The sequence below is a fragment of the Candoia aspera genome, chromosome 9 (assembly GCF_035149785.1).
Source record: "Candoia aspera isolate rCanAsp1 chromosome 9, rCanAsp1.hap2, whole genome shotgun sequence".
Lineage (NCBI taxonomy): Eukaryota > Metazoa > Chordata > Lepidosauria > Squamata > Boidae > Candoia > Candoia aspera.
In genome coordinates this window covers 19859919-19879012 of record NC_086161.1, presented here as the reverse complement: position 1 = coordinate 19879012, position 19094 = coordinate 19859919, and the positions used below count along the sequence as shown (strand labels likewise).

Sequence of the window (19094 nt, the reverse complement as noted above, 5' to 3'; positions counted from 1 at the left end):
CCATTTTCCAGCAAAACTCACCCACTGGGGAAACTGGATTCGCTTACCAACCACTGTAAAAATGGTCATAAAATTGGGTCCAGTCCACTTACGACCGCAACGAGTTATGATGGAGATAGGAGATTCGAGTTCCAATTGGGATCATAAGTCAAGGACTACCTGTATGGGCTAAATTAATTCCTACAAGAGTCTTTGGGCCTGAACATATTAATGGATTTGCAATGCTATGTTTAATTAAAAATACTAATTATTCCTGAGTGACCCCCTCCAGAAAATTGTAGAATTAAATTTTCAAAAGTAAAACAAGAGCTGCTTTTGGACTGTGAGGACTACTTTTTCCTCCTGGTAATGTGCATTTTTTCCACGTAGGTCTCCTTTTCCCCCCGTACATTCCCCCAGTGATGTAAGCAGAAACTAGCATGCCATGTATTCATATCCAGAAGAGATAATGTGGTGCCCATATGTGCATGGCCTCTGGCTTAAAATTCTCCGAGTTGTAGCACATCCAGAGGAGGCTAGTTTGGACTTCACACAAAGCTGCTCTGTTCCTTAATATGGAGCCAGAGATCAGCCGGCAAGCCAGAAAAGGGAAGTTTCATTCGCCAGGTCAAGTAGCCTGGAGTGAGTCAGACCTCACTCACTTCAGCCTCTGACGGATCTCCACAGGCGAAAGAACTTTGGAGACAACAGTGAGATGGAAGTATCAAAGGTTTAAAAGAGAAAAAGCTGAGGTCTCCCCTCACTTTACCAGTTTCTAGACACACAATTGTGTAAGCAAAAGAAGACTAAAACTTACGCAAAACCGTTGGTTTAAATGCTGAGTTTCATCCTCCTAACACACTGTAATCTAAGGCACCACAAGGGATGTGGCAGGAAAAACGCAATCTCTGAAATCACCCCAGGCATGGGAAGAAGTCCTTATGGTCCTTCATCCTAATAGAAAGATGAAGAGACTACAGCCAGCCATTCTGGAAACTTATTGATACTCTCTTTGTTTAATTTATAAACTCAAGGAATGGGCAGAAGGAATTATCTTGAGGAACGGAAGAGCTGCAACCAAGAAAATGGCCAGATGAAAGAAATCCGAGCCTGGGCCAGAACGGTAACCCGAGAAAGCATCTCAGACATGCTTCTCATGAAGATAAAGGGAGGAAGTGGGGAGGCATATTCAGACTTGCAAGATTCTGTTACTAAACCTTATAATAAAAGTAGTATTAGCATGCATGACTTTTGTTTCCCAGTCTGGTCTACCTTGAAGTGCTGGCAACTCAAAGCAGCAGGAAGAGGGTTCCCCAACCAGACACTGACCTGGACCCCAACTTTGCTTCAGCATCTTTGCCATTAGTTCCTAGCATTAGTATTTTCTTAACTCTGTTTTTATATTTCCATAGGAATGCTATAGAAGATTCTCTATTTTCCCCATGCTCCACCCAGCAGGTCAAGGTACGTGAGCAGAAAGAGCAGCACTGCCAGTGATAAGGGGGTTCAGAACTCCAAGCACACCCCTGGAAAGGGAAAAGATGCCTCGTAGCAAATACTGGTGTGTTCTCAAATAAACACACCAGTATTTCCTACGAGGCATCTTTCTCCTTTCTTGGGGAAGAATAGGAGCAGAAAGAAAGAAAGAACCAACCAACCAGTGACAGGAGAGTTTTGCAAATAATAAAAAGGTGCAGGATGTTAAATGTGAGGGCACTTTAGGGCATGGGGCCCTGGGCTTGCACCCAGTTCTTCAGTCCTTGTAGACCAACCAGGCAGCACATCTACTTCCTGGCCCTTTCAACCAAGCAGGGGAAACTCCCTTGATCAACCTCAAAGACAAGACTTGGAAAGAAATCTACAAAACCCCTCTTGTGTGCATGCACACTTTGAGTCCATTCCCAGGAAGAGGACTTTTTTAAAAAAAAAAAATGGTGATCTGTTCTCTCCATTAGACTGAAAGGACATGCTTGGCTCAACGCCCATCCAAAGAGACCTCGTTGACAGTCTTTGCCCCAACCAAATTTGGAATCCCTAGAGACAGCAAGAAATGCTCAGCATTCCAGGATGTCCTGCACAATTCCAGACATTCAGTGCAGGAACTGCCGAGCTGGTCAAGTTCTTCTCATTCACCTCTCCATAGGAAATTCCATTCAAGCTCCTAGCAAAAGAATGTTGCTGGTCGGAGAGAATGTGCAGCGCTGTCTTGGATTAAGGCCCATTGTAGCTTCCAGCTTCAATTCCAACCAAATCTGAGGTCCGTGGGCAAAGGCACCAAAACATTTGCACTCACCAATTGTGCCATTTTTTGCTTAAATAACACAAACACATGTTTGGTCACATATCATGATAAGCCATCATGCAACGTATTTAGTTTGGGCTTAGTATGTTGTGTAGGCCCAGCCATTATAATTAGAAACCATGGCCTCTAGCTTATTGTGACTTCTGAACCCAGTCATTGTGGTTTGCAAACTATGATTCCATGGCTTAGCATGATGTGCGAACCCGGCCAATTGTGGCTTACTGGGCAAGTCCTGTTTGAAGAAACCTTGGCTTAGGGTGCTATGCCAATGCAGAAACACATATGCCACACCTGTTTCATTTCACTGCTGGGCCAGATTAATCATCCATCCTAGGTAGCATTCTATCCTTAATAGTACAAGGTGCAAAAAGCGGGGTCATCCATAATGGTGGAGAAGACCAAGTCTCAGCCTTTGCTAAAATATACAGGGAAAGATGGAACAGCTGTAACTTCTCAACCTGAGCATCCTCTAGATGTGCCAGGATTGCAATGCTCAGAGTTTTCTGGCAGGAAATTCATGGACCTGTAGTTAATATACATCTGGAAGGCCATCAGTTGGAGGAGGTTGCCCAAAGCCCTAGGAGAAACAAGGGCCAGAGAGGAATTATTCTGGCAGGAAACTAAGGGAGCTCACAGGCTATGGCTGGGAGGAAAGCTTCTTACTTCCTTTCACAAGAGTCATACAAAGGGAGTGGGGAGAGCAGGGAAATTGGGTACTGAAGATATGAATTTTCAGGCAAAAGTGCATCAGGTTTAAGGCTGAGTCAATGTATTCTGTGAACCCAGAAAACAGACTACTTAAGTAACCACATTATGCAGCCAGAATTTCCTCATACAGGATATTCCTCAAAGAGTCCAAAGGCTAGAATTTTCCACATACAGTTAGTCCTTGCTTAACCAGCGATCATTTAATGATGGTCTGAAGTTACGACGGCCTCAGAAAAAGTGTTTTACAACCTGTACTCACACTTATAACTGTAGCAATCTGTTGCACCACCCTTGCAGACACACGATTACAATTCAGGCACTGGGCAGCCAGCTCACATTTACGACCAGTTGCAGCATCCTATGGTCACATGATCGTGATTTGCAACCTTTTTTACCAGTTTCTGGCAAAAAACATCCATCAGGGAAGCTGGATTCGCTTAATGACTCTGGTGATTCGCCTTGATGACCCGTGATTCACTTAAGGGCCGTCATAAAAATGGTCCTTAAATTGGGTCTGGACTCACTTAATGACTGCACCACTTAACAACCACCATAGGGACTGGAAAATTGGTTAAGTGAGGACTACCTGTAATATGAATGGCCAGTAGGAAAAGATGCAACTTCATTAGACTTCTAACAAAGATTTGAATTCCACTCGTGTCACAGAATTACATATCTAGACCATATGACACTAACCATAGGGACGCTTTGCTTACCTTAGATACTATGATGGGTTTTCTGAAGTCCCTTCCTCCTGTAATCCGGAACCCCCAGGGAGCTGGGCCGGTAAGATTCACGCTCACCGACATGGCAATTCCACTAGAGTGGAAAGGTGACTAGGGCAGCTTATAGGCCTGAAGGAAGAAAGAAAGGGTGACAACTCCTTGAAGTAGGAGAATATTTCAATGAAGAACAAGCAATAAAAAGAGTGGTTAATCGTGAAAGCTGCACAGAGAAGGTCAGCAAGCATTTATGCCAAAGCAGGATCCCCCCCGCCCCATGTACGATGTGGTGTATTGGAGCTTGAAAACCATAGGCTCCACACAACACACTTTCTCCAAAATCAGAAGACGGCAAGAGCCTTGAGCAGAAGTAAGTGTTTTTGATGACAGAAGTTACAAATTAATACAGGGAGCTCCCAATTCACCATTTTACTTCTCATGAGAACAAAGTGCCCCCAAAGTGAATAAATTTAGCCACAAGCATACACCAGAACTGGACCTAGTTTGCAAGTAGGATGAACAAACTGGCCAAAACAAAAGGAAGTTCAAACCAATCCTTCCTGTCAGCTAGCTCTATCAAATATTGGAAAAATGCCCTCCAAAATCTCCATTCCACTTGTAAAACCTCCATTTTGTCACCAAATCATCTCTTCTGAGATACTTCAGCATAACTAGTAATGAACAAAATGCTGGTTCTGACAAAAGAAGGAAGCAGTGGACCCAGAGAATTGGAAAAGTTACAGGCAAAGCCCTTTCTGTCCTTCGATTATCATAAAATTAGTTTTTAATGTTTTTAAAAATGCACCCCAAATTCTCCGTCCTTTGCAAGTGATAGAATTGTGGGATGTGGAGAGGATTTCACAGAGCATTTTCTAGTGGTGGTGAAGTTTTCTAACAATTCAAGAAGAGTTCTCCCCCACCCCCAAAAAGGAAAGAAAAAAGACATCTTTTGGCTATTTATTTCTTTTCTGAGAATGTTACGATAGCTTTTTTGAAATCATTCGCCAGCACTTGACATATTGCTCAAGTCCAGTCTCTGCCCGCTTAGCAATCAAGAAATTCCCCATTCCCTCGCAAGGACAGAACCCCTAAATCTCATTCAGTCACATTCTACGGATGGTCTGAGACACCCCAAATCCCAGACTTACCTCTATAACCCCCTCCCCAAATAGGAACAGCAGGTACTCCAAGTGCCTATTCAGCAAGTTGTGAAGCCCAACTACATCTTACATAGCCTGCAGAGAGTGTCTCTAGAAAGGGAACTAGAAAATTAGATGGGTCCCGTTGAGCCACATGGTGTGACAAACACTTGCCTTCCTGTCACAGATTCACGTCTACCAATCAATGGAGGCTGCAAGTTCCTTTTGGCTAGCCACAATCACCTGACAAGGAAACGAGCTCAGTGCAAAAAAAGTCGCAAGCTCTCTGCAGTCCTAATCAGATAGAACACCTTCAGGCTCAAGCCCTTGAGATGTGGTCCATCCAGTTTGCACCATATCTCACCGGTCCCTGACATACAGGGGCAAGAAGGCAAAATTGGAGGTTGGAAGCCAGCTATTTTGGAAAGGTAGGGCAAGACCCGCCCTTGCTTTGCAGAAGCTGGAGGCCCAGAATATCTCGTTTGGGAACTCTGAAGCCTTATCCAGCCACGGACCTACCTCAGGTTTCCCCAGCCTGGGATCATCTGGATATATTGGGCTCCTAGAATTCTGGAATGTAGAACTTCTGAGAGCTCTGGAAGCTTTTCTTCCAGCGCTCAGAGAATACAAGGTTGGGGAAGGCTGAGATACATAATAGCTTTAGAGAAAGCTCTCCTTATTTTACAGATTGTGCGAAGCCGGAGTTTGTTTCCATCAGGCTTACTGAATAAGCCACTGGCTAGCTGCCTTGACATCACATTCTGAACCATAGTAGCCAACCACATTTTAGTCTGACTCAGCCCATGGGGTTGTTTATAGTTCAATGTGTCATGCAAACCCAGAAAAGTGGATTGACTAAACCATGGTGAAGTTCATCAGGGATAGCAAGTCATGTAGACACAGCCACTGAGTTCGCCCACTGTGCTAAGCCAGAGTCTGTTTTGACCATGATCTCAACAAGCCAGACAGGTCTAGTTCATACATAATGTTTAACTATTACCCTGATTTACAAAGCCACAGTGGCTGGGTTCACACTACATGGTATACACCAAAGCTAAACAAATACTGTGGCAGCTGAGCGTGATGTGTGAGCCCTGTCAATGTCTCAACCTAAAAAGCCTTGTAGGATAGTATCAACCATAACAGCAATGTACATTGCAGTCTTAAAGCAAGTTTGCTTAGAGGTACAGAAAACTTCTCTAAACAAATGAGTGACAAAATCTTAGACCATTTTTTTTTCAATGCACCAAACGAAGGCTTCACTGGCAACAGAAATAAGCAGCACCATGCTGTGATGGTTCACCATGGAATTACATTTTTGGATGAATTAAAGAACTTCTACCTCTCAGTGAACAATTCTTCTGAAATATAATAAAGTTTAGCAAATGTGGTAGGTGTTCCTGTCCTGTTTTTTCCTCTATATAATATTTAGCTATAAATACAATACTTAGTTATTTCACAGGAGGAGCTAAAACTAGCAACCACCATGGCTGTCCTTTCAGCGATACAAAACCTGCTGGAATGATGGTGGTTTATTACTTGAGCTCTGCCTTGGGCAGAACTATCTCCTTGATTCTGAGCTATAAGGTGGAAAACAACAGGGGCTTGAGATTTTTAGGAAGATGAACGAGATAGGAAAGCAGACAAAGGAAAGCTATAGGGACACCTCCTCATTCCAATAATAGCAATCTTAATTGCTCAACTGGAAGTAAGTAGTGTTCCAATCACACAATCACACGCACAATGGCTGCATAAACAGACACATCCCCACCCACCTCATCAAGCAAAAGTGATTGCTACATCAACTGCTTGGTAAAAGCCTTGGGAAATGCAAGACACATCTTTTGGAGGTACATCAAGTGATTTTTCTGCACAACCTTCAGCAATTAGACATGGAATCATCTCTCCAAAATACTTTGCATCTGAAGTCATAACAGTGGTTCCTCCAATGCTATTATACAAAGGTTTTTTGTTTTTGTTTTCCAAATTTGCAGTTGAAGTTCACACATACCAGTCCATGAAGCAATCAAGCAACAAGCATGTTTATGTGAATCGGTCATAAGGCAGCCCAAGGGTTCATATATTGTGCTCAATCAGAAGCAGGCACTTTTTGGGGTCTCTAAGATCCAGTTAGGGCCCTGGAGAGGATAGACTGAGATTTTAAACCTGGTTTTTAAACTTTGTGCCAGGAGGGGATGTCTTCAGGGACTGCTCAAACACATGTACTAAGCCTACCAAACATTTAACGCAACTACGGAAACAAAAGAAAAGAAACAAAAAATAATTGGCAGTTTTGTCATTGAACTTCAATGACATGATTTTGAAAAATTCCAGAAGTCACACAAATAGTTTTATGGGGGCTTGGGATCTATGGGTTATCTACCCCTACACTGTTATATTTGAAATAACTATGATTTGTTAAATATGCCTGAACAGCTAAGTCATAAGTCACATTTTATAAGGCACAATGGCCAGATTCACTCTCTGTGTTTGGCTTTGGCTTAGCATGAGGTATGAACTCAGCCTAAATGTCTATGAAGTCAAACTCGGCTCCTGATCAGTCATTTCTGGTGCAGCTCATACATACACAAGGACCATCTCGTTTGACCATGTCTTCTGCAGACCGAAATCAGCTCTGGTCAACTGAGTTTATCCACTACTTGCATTCCTCTCAGTGCATCACTGGAAGAAATTTAAATGGTGGTCCCTGTTCCAATGTCATGTTGGAAACATTTGGGGAAATTTTAATGGCTAGCAGTCCTGACCACACTGCAAAATATTTGTAGGTGAGCAACAGGTGGCCATCGACAGCAACCAATGAGGACTGTGTACCGATGCCATTTTGAGATGAGAAACCCTAAAAAAAAATAGCTAAAGCCTAAAATAGGCTTCATATATTTTTGAAAAGCAAAGAAGCCCCCACCAAAACACCCTAAGAAAATCTTGGCCCCACCCACTTTGTACCTTGATAATATTCCCTGGGACTCCCAGTATCCCAACAGTCGGGCAGAGGGAACCCCCAGAATAGGCTGAAACTTATCTTTTTAACATAAGCTAAATGTTAGGGGTGGAAAACAATATCCAAGAACAGCCTCCCCTAACCCCCAGCTTGAATCAAGGGGGTGTCCTCTCCTGTAGAAAGGGATTCAGCAAGAATGTCATGGCAAAAAACTTCATCCCAGAAGACCTGGCATGTCAGAGAACCCAGAACATCAGCAAAGAGCAAGAATGGTTAAAGAGAAAACCAAGATGTTCCTTTAGTTATAACAGCAAAGAAGGGGCTCACTGAAAGACAGAGGAGTTACTCATTCAGGGAGGGGAAGCAAGGCCTCTAGAGACATGTCAGCACCAGACATTTGGTGCCCTAGGCCATATCCTATGGCTTCCTGCTCATCAGGAAGATATTGTGGGTGGGGGGGTGGGGGATAGTAAAGGCAGACAAAAGCACAGGAAGTCCACAGCCACGATTGATTCCTACACTCATTTCATAGCTAGGTGTGAAAGGTTTTCTGAGGTCCCAGGAGAGAAGGCTGGGCTGACATCTTCCAGAGCAAGCTGCCACCTATCCATTTCATGCAAGGGGGTGGAAAGAAGGTAAAATCTCACTAGCAAAAGCCTTGAAGTCAACCACCAACACAGCCTCCATACCCTGGAGTTGAATCCTAGTGTCATGGAAGCAAAGTGGGGATTGGCTCTTCTCCTCTTGGCATTTATTTTCCAGTTAGTTCTAATGTTTTGACACCAGAAATCACCTGCAGGTGCTCCCTCCTACTCATATGTACATTGACTAGATGGAAATTTTGAAAGCCAAATGAGAAGATGCCCAGCGTCCTCTTAGCTTGGAGTGAGTTCCTGAATCTGATGAAGTGGACTACGAAGTTTCCAAGAAGGGGTTGGTCTTCAAGGTGCTGCAAGTGGCTTGGTTTTGTTTTGTGACAAAAGATTAACAGAGCAACTCCCCCAAAACTATTTCCAGCTGCAGGATCTCTTCCATGACAGCCAACCAGAAAATGACCTGACACAAAGGCAGCCTTCAAGGGAAGAATTTCCTGCAGTTACATGTTTTCTGCCAGCAGGAAGCTATCCCCCAGCCCAGCCAAGAACACAAATAGCCTCTGTCTCTAATAGGGAGGGGAGGAGGGAGAGAGGAATATCTCCCCCAAACCTGGTGGGACTGAGGGGACAAAAATAGGAGAGCAAACGATGGACATTAGTAGCAGCCCGGAGTACATCTGTGTTCTAGGCTCTGTTGTCCTAAACAGCTCTTTCTGCAGTTGAAGACCTTACACTGAGTTTATTCCACTTTATTCTCACAGCAAAAGATATGCTTGAACTGGTACACCCACATCTACAATAGCTCATTCATTTAGAAGTGTCCAGGGCTGCTATGAGCAGGTTTATGAGTAGCACTAAAGTCAAGTAGATTCATCAGAAAAACCCTGGCAAGGACACCGAGAACTGGTTGCTTCCATTTGGGCATTTACAGTCTCTGAGTGTATAGTGCTTGCGTGCATCATCATTTGGGTGCAGGGAGATAGAAGGACAACAAACATCTGTAGTACAAGGGGCAGATGCAGAAGATACCTCACTGAGCTCAGTCCAAATGCTCTCAGCATGGAGTCTGGAGAGAAAACAATAACTAATCACCTACGCATCTCTCGTGCTTCGATTTGCATTCTGGCATGGAGCAGGGTGTCGACTCCACAGCCCTCCTTTTGCAAGGGTATAGTTCAAGAGGAAAGATGTTACGGCAGACAGCGCTGACCGGCCAGCGCCTGCGTCTCAACCTCCCTGTTGCCAGCATCAAGGAGTCAGTGACCATTCTCTAAAACACTTTTTGGAAGGTGAGCATTTCAACCACTTCCAAGTGTCCCAGTCCAAGAGACGGGGTATGCGCACAGGCTATTTAAAGGCAGCCAACAACCCAGTGCATGACCGGAGGAAGAAACGATGGCCAAGTCTGTATTCGGCTTCCTAACTCCCATGCAGAAGGTGGGTCGAAAAACTGAATTCCTAAGCATGGTTTAAAAAATCACCATGGACCCTTTCCAAAATACGTGACACGTCTATTAGCCACAGTTCTTCTGCACTTGATGACCAGAAGCTAAGTATGTGACTAACCTCATCAAAACGTATTGTCCTGCAAGAGCTGAGGCAATGAATATGCAGATTGCCGGTTGATGTAGACACGGGCATGTCTGAACTTGGTACAAAATAGCCTACCTATAAAAGTCAAGGTGACTTAAACCCTACGGAAATATTTCAAGCATTTGGAATACTTAAAGCATCCTCAGAAGAAGACAGACATCTCCAAAGATCTCTCCCTCTAACACTCCTCTCTTGGACAATGCAATAGTTTCACACCTGGAAAGTAGATATGAAGCTATATCCAGCAATAACCTGCCGCTAAAACCAGGCAGGATCATCTTATAATCCAGGACGGAAATCAAGATATATTAAAGATGTGGGGGGGGGGCCTATTCTGGAAAGAAAGGTTACCGTAGAAGGTTCTGACAAGTTTTAACTGGATTCACATGCAAAGCCCTAATGTGTATTTTTTAGCTTACCATGTTCTGACCCAGTCTTTGCTTCAGTTTTACAAATCCCCAGCCATTCTGGTTTGGGTGCCACAGTTTATGGCTTTATGTTTTGTATGATCCAGACAATGATGGCTTAGCTGACACATCTTATTCAAGGAAATACTGGTGTAGCACGTGTGACTGCAGCTAATGTCGGAAAGGACGATGTGTGCCTGTGATGATTTATTTTGATCAGAATCGACACAGAACATGTTAGCTCTACATGTGTACTTCCCCATTTGATGTCCTAACTATGTGTTGCACTCTCTTTACCCCAACCAGGAAGGCTAAGAATGACCACTGCAACTTTCTAACTTGATGGGAAATGTATATGTTGCATTGCAATTTTACATTTGCTTGGCCTTTTTTACTGACTGAAATAATCAAAGCTGAATGTTTTTGGCAGGCAGGGGTGCCTTCGAGTCAATCTTGACGCTTAGAGGCTACATGCACAAGTCCCTGCAGTTTGCTTGGCAAGATTTCAGAAGTGGCTTGCCATCGCCTCCTTCCTAGGGCTGAGAGGGAGGGACTGGCCCAAGGTCACCCAGCTGGCTTCGTGCCTAAGACAGGACTAGAACTCAAGGTCTCCCGGTTTCTAGCCTGGTGTCTTAACCACTACACCGAATTGGCGGGTGAACTGAAGCATACCATAGCTAAAAGATGTGGCTTGACGCACATCACACATGAACTATAGTTTGCTTAATCATGGTAAGCCACTGTAAGCTAAATTCACACATTGCGCCGAGTTAAACCAGCATAGTGAACTGCACCATGGGGATTAAGCAGAGCTGAGAGGAAAGTTAAATACTGGGGAAAACACTGGTGGCAAAACTGATTTTATTCCACCTGTTTCCTCTCTACAAAACTGAATATAACTATAGATATGTTAGGCTTATCCAAATAGCGCCTTCCGGTGGAACCAAGTGTCCTGGAACAAGGCCCCCTCTTTGCTTCATGGAATCCTTTTCTCTCTGGCAGAATCGGCACAGTCCCCCAACTGACTGATAGGGTCCACCGGGTGCTAGTCCCAACCATATCTCAAATAGGAGGATTCCCACTTCTCCAACACTCTCAGTGCTGCCCAATTAACCTTGCCTGGAAGGAAGCAGTCACTCCGGGGCAATCATCTCGCCAATGGAAAACCAACTTGCAACGGATGCTGTAAGAAAAGTTTACTCCTGGTCTGGTAGGGCAGGAGGAAGACTGGATTTACAGCAGCCCAGCCACAAACCTTGGTTTTATGCCAACCGCGGCAAGATTAAGACTTTGCGCTTCCCCGGGATCAAACGTCTCCCTGCATCTGCACAGATCTTGGCAGCTGCTCCAGAGCTAGATTTCTCCCCATCCTCTGCAGTACAGCTTTCTCCAAAGCACAGATAAAGATGCACTAAACACAGCAAGGAGGACGGGGCATGTTTCCTGCAGGTGTGTGGAAAGGCCTTGGATATGCTCTGAACTGTATAATAATTCAGAGAGAGGAATTCTGAAAGGGGTTAAATGTCATGAGAATTTAAGACATTTTTCATTCATCTGCTTACTCTGCATAATTCACACTGCTTTAAGGGCATGCAAGGCGGGACAAGGAATTTTGCAAGGCCTTGAACTCTCATTGTTTGATTAGAGCAATATAGGCAACATTTTGGTGGTGGAGGGCAGCCCTCAATGCATTATTTTAGCTAGGATGGGCTTGCCTTGGTTTTTCTAAAAAGTTAAGCCTGTCTTAGATTTACACTGCAGGAGGCATGCAGTGCCTGCAGGGTATGGTCAAAAAAGTCAAAATGGCAGCTGCAACAGATGATTGGAACTCCACCACCGTCATGGCCACTATCTTGACTTTTTTGACCATATCCTATAGACCCTTTCTGTCAGAAGTACCAAACCTTCAGCCATATACAACTGATGCAAGAGCAGAACTGCCAAAATATATGATCCCATGGAAAGGGGAGGGGGGATTAAATATTCTCCTCTTTGGAGAATAACCATTTAACTATATTTAATTTTAATGAAATGTAAATGAAGTCAAACCAAAACTTGTATTTGTACTGGTCCATCCCACTACTTTTGCTATACAGGTAGTCCTCATTTAGCAACCACAGTTGGGGCCAGTAACTCAGTCATTAAGCAAAGCAGTCATCTTACTTCAACTTTCATTTGCTTTACAGACCTGCAAAGGTCGTAAATATGAGGATTGGTCAAAGTGACTTTTTCATCACAGTTGCAACTGCAAACAGTTGCTAAATGAAGCAGTTGCTAAACAAGGACTACCTGTAGTCCTCAATCCCCCCAAAGCTACACAATCCCTGCCATAGCACATACTTCCCACTTCGATAACTGACCTTCGCTGGTGCACCTGGGACCACAAAGGTCACAAAGGAGGAGGGCTATCCTGAATCAGATGAAGCCACTGCAAGCCAATCATTGCAACAAGAAAGGTTTAACATTATTTTGCAAGGCAGGTTCCCCTCCTAGCTAAGCAGAACCTCCAGATAGCCCACACTGACGACAAACAGCAAAAGAACAAGAAAAAATTACTTTGTGTCCACAGCAGGAGCTTCTTGGAGACACGAGCCTGGCTGAACAGAGAATTCTCTGCTGATTTTTACCTGACCGGCAAGAAATGTTTACACCCTTATCTTTAACCAGCCCTGACCTCTACGGCATGCAAGCCAACCTGCCACATTGTCTCCTGACTGGAAAAGGCTGGCAAGTTCCAAGACTGCCAGAAGCACTCCCTGGGTGTGTGTGAACCGAGGCGCATGCAGAATCGCCAGCCTCCTGAACAGGCCTCCCCACCCTTGAAGGGAGCCGGAAGCACCCCCAGTGCCCTCCCTCCCAGCCACATTTGCCCTCCGCTGCCATTACGCCCATCCTGCCAAGCCCCAGGCTCCTTCATTACCCCACCGCATAAAGATCTGTGTGTGCTGGCCAAGTCTGTGGCCCAGACTGGGAATTAAAGATAACCGGACTTGGGAGCATTCCTTAATAGCCTGCTCTCTTCCTCAGGAACCTGTAGTTATCTCCAAAGTAGGTTTTTGTTTGGTGAGGCAGGTTCTCGGTACATCGTTAGGCACAGGGCAGGGGGTGTTGTGCCTGTGGGTGCACTCTACACATGCTCCAAAACAGGCAATTCTTTGTTATATTGTGAAGCTGGGACCCAGGCATGCTGAAAAGTCCCAAGTGAGAGGACACAGACTCAGCTATCTTCTTTAGATACCTGGAGTCAACTTTTGCCCCCAAATGGGCAAAAAGTTCTTGTGGTCTAGCTTCTTGCTGAAGAAACACAGGGAGTCTTGCAAGAGAATTTGTGGCATAAGCAACCTGCATTGCATGGAAAACTCTACCACCTTAAGGGGCCCACAAAAATCACTCCACAGGGGTGTTCACTGCTGGCATATAAACCGTGAATCAGAAAGGAGCCCAAAATGGAGAAAAGAATAACTACCAACTCCAGGCAAACCTCTCCATCTTCTTTCCTAAATCAGTACGATAAATAAATTGGCATAAATTCTAAGCAAAACATTGTTTGTCTACAATCATTTACAGACAGACTTGCAGCAGCAGCTCCCTAAAGGGTTGAAAACAAAAGCTCTCTTTAAAAAAAGGAATAAAGAAATCACTATTAAAATGTGAGTGTAGATATAAGCCTAGAAACTGTCAAGAAACAAGACGGATCCAGGAGCAGCCCCAAAACCAGGCCATTAAAAACAGCAATCAGAAGCAGCAAAACAGGCGCAAAAATACCGCTTGCTCCATCCAAGAGCTACGGGGGCCAAGACGGAAAGCTGCGTTTTCTTCAACGCTGAGGTCTGTTCCTATCTCTGCGGAGCAGCCTGGGTTCCGACGACCCAGAGCTACCCCCAGACGGGAAGGAGGCGGGAACGCAGAGACTGAATTTCGAGAGTTTGGAAAGGCAGAGGAGAGGACCTGAACCGCACCTCGCCGTTACTTTTTCCTACTGAACGCCACGAGCGGGGAAAAACGCCGGCAGCAGAAACAAGCGGGGTCGGGACGCGAGGGGAGGAAAGTTCCCCTCTCTCTAAAACTTGGAAATGCGATCCCAAACGCGTGGAATAGAAGCGAGTCCAGCTGGAGTCACGAGCCTTCCCGGGCAGTCCCGACGAAGTAAAACCCGCTCTGGACGCCTAGCCTAGCCGAGACACAGACAGACAAACCCCCACAAAGCGAGCGAGCGAGGCACTTACTCCGCCGAAATCCCGGGGCTGCCTCTGGGCTACTCCGAAGTTGCTCGAGGGCGGCGCGGCGCGGAGATGCCACTAGCAGCGCCGGGGATGGGAGCAGTGACTTCTCCGCTTTGCGCGGCTACCTCCCGCCGAGCAGTCACAAACATCGCCTCCCTCCTAGGCTTAATCTTAACCCTCCTCCTCCACCTCAGGGGCCGGCGGTTCCCTCCTTGGGTTCTTATAGGGCCCGTCCGGGGAAAGCGAGGCGGTGCCCGAGCGCCTCCTCCAGGCTCAACCGCGTCCCGGCAGGCTCTGCAGCCGGGGCTTACTTCCAAAACCGCGGCCCCGCCGAGGGAAGGGAAGCAGCCGGGTGGGTAAACCGCCTCCCCCACTCCCCGCACCTGCTGGGGTCTCCCCGGCTGCTAGGGTGGCACAGCAGGGGCGGGGGGGGCTCTAACTTGCGAGCCCAGCCCAAGTTGCGGCGTGTTAGGTGCGCCCGGACAATTGGTCCAGTTGATGGCTCGGAGCGCGAAGCCAACACACTCTCTAAGGTCGTGTTTCTCAACCTTGGCGACTTGAAGATGACTTCAACTCCCAGAATTCCCCAGCCAGCTTTGGGGGTTGAAGTCCGTACATCTTTAAAGTTGCCAAGGTTGAGAAACGCTGCTCTAAGGACACCACTTTACTGCAGCACAATACAAGCCCCCAAAGAGTTTCTAGTGCGGGCAAGGTTCTTAATTATCCCAGCAGCCGCAAGCTGAGAGAGAGAGAAAGGCTGAAACCCTTGGATGGAGTGGGTCCTAGAGGTCATGATGGAATGGCAATTTGGCCCCGGGATTCAACTCTATTCCAACTAACCCAGACTTTCCCCAAGTGCTGAAGTTACAGCTTCCCCAATTCCCAGGCAACGCAGTGACTGTACTCACATAACACAAGAATGAGTGGACGCGGACACTGTCATCTTGCCTTTTGAGCACATGCTCTTTATCCAAGGCTTAGGATGGCTGTGACATCAAACGCAAGATGGCAACCATTTGAGGTTTACAAAAACCAGGATGTATAAGTCAAGCCGTATTGCACTGTATTTATAACTTCTGGTAGGTTTCTGTATATCCTAAATACTGCCCACTCAGTGTTCAGACAACTGAAATAAATGTTAAGACTTTAGTTGTGTTGACACATCCTCCTAACCCATTTTCAGGTAAACCACAATTTTATGACTTCTGTGGTTTATTGAACTTCTGGTTTATAATATGCTCAACCATAAATTAACCATGCTGCACCACAAAGTAGCTGACCACAGTTTAGCATGTTGTATGCAACTAACCTTTGTTTAAAGCAGGGCTAGGCAACCTTTGTACTATTTCCCTTCTGCAGGGCCAGCAGAAGGAGTGAGGTGGGCGAGATTTTTTAACCTACTCCTTGGGAGTTAGGGATCTTTAAGGGTGGGAACAGGAGAGTTTATCTGGTGGGGCCTTGCATTTCCATCCTCACCCTAAATGTTATAGTTTTTGACAAGCAAGATCTACAGCAATCTTTCCCAACCTCACATCCTCCAGATGTATTGGGCTACTACACTTGGTCATGATATAACAGGAACTACAGTCCAAGACATCTGGAGGACTCATGGCTGTGAAAGTTGCACATGGTCAGCAAACTTAAGAAGGGTGAATGAAGGCAGGGTCATCCATGAATTGGCAGAGGGCCCTCATGTATGGCAGGTGCCAATTCCTGATGCAAGCCCTTTTCCTTCATGCATTTATTTGAAAGTAAACCCCATTTCCCTTGGTAGAACTTGCTTCCAAATGAAATGCATAAACTCATTCTGTAGTTGGCTTGCAAATTCATCTTTCATCAAGCTTACACAGCATTAATGTTCACTCACAGGACTTCTAACACTGCATAAATTAACCAAGAGAAATTAGGTTGCCTGATCTTAAGAATCTTCCAAACAGATGTATCTTTGGGAGTCAGCACATAGCAAAAACTTCAAAGAATCTTATGACATCTTAAAGATGAACAAATTGTTGTGCATTATCAATGGTCCTTACTTCCCTGATGCAGCTTTAGAAGTTACCTGAAAGACTGAACTAGAAAGAGGATAGAGAATGCGTTTGTCTCCTACTAAATTTAATCACTTAATGCCCTGCTAAAATGCTTGTGTGTTACAAAGTAAAGTGTAAATCTCATTATATCTGTTTGATCTCCCACTTTGAAATCCATTAAGCCTAAGGAAGTAGGATTGTCAATAAGTTTCAGGGGGTAAAAGGATTTGTTTAAAAAAAATTAAATAAATAAATCCTTTAAAAAGGATGTAGGTGTTCACTATTTAGAATAACAAGATTTTTAGCACCAGCTGATGTCTCTTATTTCCCTATTCCAAATGCATACCTTGAAGTGACATTAATGGTGTGCTTTACAAAACCGATTTTTATCAACATTTTAAGTGTAGAAAAGCAAATGGGTACCATATGGACTTTAACATTTACACAGTTTTGTTTATATATGTTTGGAAATCAACCTGGAAGGATCTTCTGGGCAGGCAGAGCTGGTGACCATGAAAGGGCTGGGTTAAACATTCAATGGATTAAAATGTTCTGAAATTTTCAAATGGAAGGTAAATCAAGTATATGCTGATCATATTAACATTTAAAGAAGACCTGCTATTTTTAATGGGATTTTCTTCCAAGAAAAATTGCTTAAGATTGCAGTTTTCCATTAAAAGAAGCAAGGATACAAGGTCTGGTTCAAAAGATTGAACACTGATAAATTTCATCCATTGGGTGTGTGTTAACACAACATAAATATGCGGTTCCTACACATCAAAGCACAGATGTCTACATTTAAAGATAGCAAGGGAACCCAACTGGTTTCAGTTTTACAGTAATCAAGTCTCATGTAACTCAATGACACTTATTTCTGATCAGATGCAGGAATACACTGTAAACAGGTTATTTAAATAAGCTTTTCCTGAATTGCTTTTCAATTAAAAATACAATAATAAAGAAAAAAGCCACATCTATATAATAAAAAAAAGAAACCAACTCTAAAATATCAGATCACAATGCAAGATAAATTCTCATAAAAATATCTCAGATGGGAGAAGAAGAAGAAGTTACCTGTTGCCAAAATAACATCACGTGCCAAGAGGCTCCTCTTTGGGGAATTTCTTATCGAGCCATCCTGTTCTCAACCTCAGATAGTTTTTCTTTCTAGGCAGTAAGAGAGCAATGCAGAATCTCTTCCTGGCTTTTACTGGACAACAGTGAGGGTGATGGGTTCAAAATAATTTGCCTCATCTTTTTTCCATTAGCCATTTTGGCTAGCAGGGCTTTCCCATTGCCGTAGTCTTCTCTTGGACAATACCCAAATCAGGCTTCAAGCTGCATTTCTAAGCAGCACGTGGATGCCGTGTTGACAGCATCAGAAAAGGTTGAAAGCAAAAAAAGGCCACAATGATAGGACCATGGGAACTGCTGACATTTTGTAACTGCAGTTCATCTCACCAATATTAAACAAAAGAACATTTTCCCTCCATTACAGGATATGCATTCCAATTAAACAAACAAACATCACCTGCCTTATTTTTTTGCAACCCTTGAAAAATGAATACACAGGACATAAATGGCAAACCTCAGTTAAAAAAGTTATATGCAAAAAAGGTGTATTGGTTAGCTGAACTTGATAGTTTAGCATGTCCTGGGTGCAAAACCCATGAGCAGGCCAACCATAAGTACACTTCTGAGAAATAAAGAAATGGGCACATTAAATGTTTACATTAAATAATTAAAATACGTTTTAAATAAACATATGCACGTTGGGCAGGGGAATTGCCATTCCTAATTAATGACCTTAGAAATAGGGCAGATCTCCTCTTTGCATAGGGATTTGGGCGGGGGGGGGGGCAGGTGTGCAGCTGGGGAGAAGCTTGTTTGGGGCTAAAGCCGAGTTCCATCTGTGCCTTAGAGTTGGTCAATAAATATCTGTAAAACTCTGCAGTGGCACATTGGCTCAAAGCATCGCAGCCAAGGCCAGGTGTGTTGTTCAGGCTAGTTGTGTGCTAAGCCCTGTGTACATTCTGCTGCTGAAAAACAAGCCTCTGGTTTTGTTTGGGATCAAAGAGGGCATCAGATCTATGAAACACACAGAGGGTTCTTTTGGTTTGATTCTGGAAAACTGCAGAGGAAAAAAAATGCACGTTTTAAAAGGCAAGGCAGCGTTTGAGAGGGTCAGAGATTGGCACGGTCCATTCCATTTGCAATGCACTTGCAGTCCTAATTGCAATTTAATATGGAATGGGGACCTTTTCCATTCCTTCCAAGGACACAGTAACAGGAGAGAAATTTTACAGCCTGTTTTTAAAGGGGCGGGAAAAGAGTCAGTTGCCGATTATACCATAGAAAACATAAACACTGATTTTTTTCCCCTTCCTGACAAGACTTTACTCTTTTCACCATGTTTACTGTTCCCTATTTAATTTCTTT

General features: G+C 44.4%; 1 protein-coding gene across 1 annotated transcript in view; it reads right to left on the bottom strand.

Annotated features, from left to right (window-relative positions):
- The window catches only part of PDLIM2 (PDZ and LIM domain 2), a 46460-nt gene extending 31683 nt beyond the window's left edge, over positions 1–14777 (bottom strand). The window contains exons 1-2 of the mRNA XM_063311112.1: positions 14632–14777; positions 3706–3843 (exon numbers count right to left, since the gene is read on the bottom strand). Coding sequence (XP_063167182.1) covers positions 3706–3798 — 93 coding nt within the window. The 5' untranslated portion in view covers positions 3799–3843; positions 14632–14777. The remainder of the gene's footprint in view (positions 1–3705; positions 3844–14631) is intronic.
- Positions 14778–19094: the final 4317 nt, after the last annotated feature.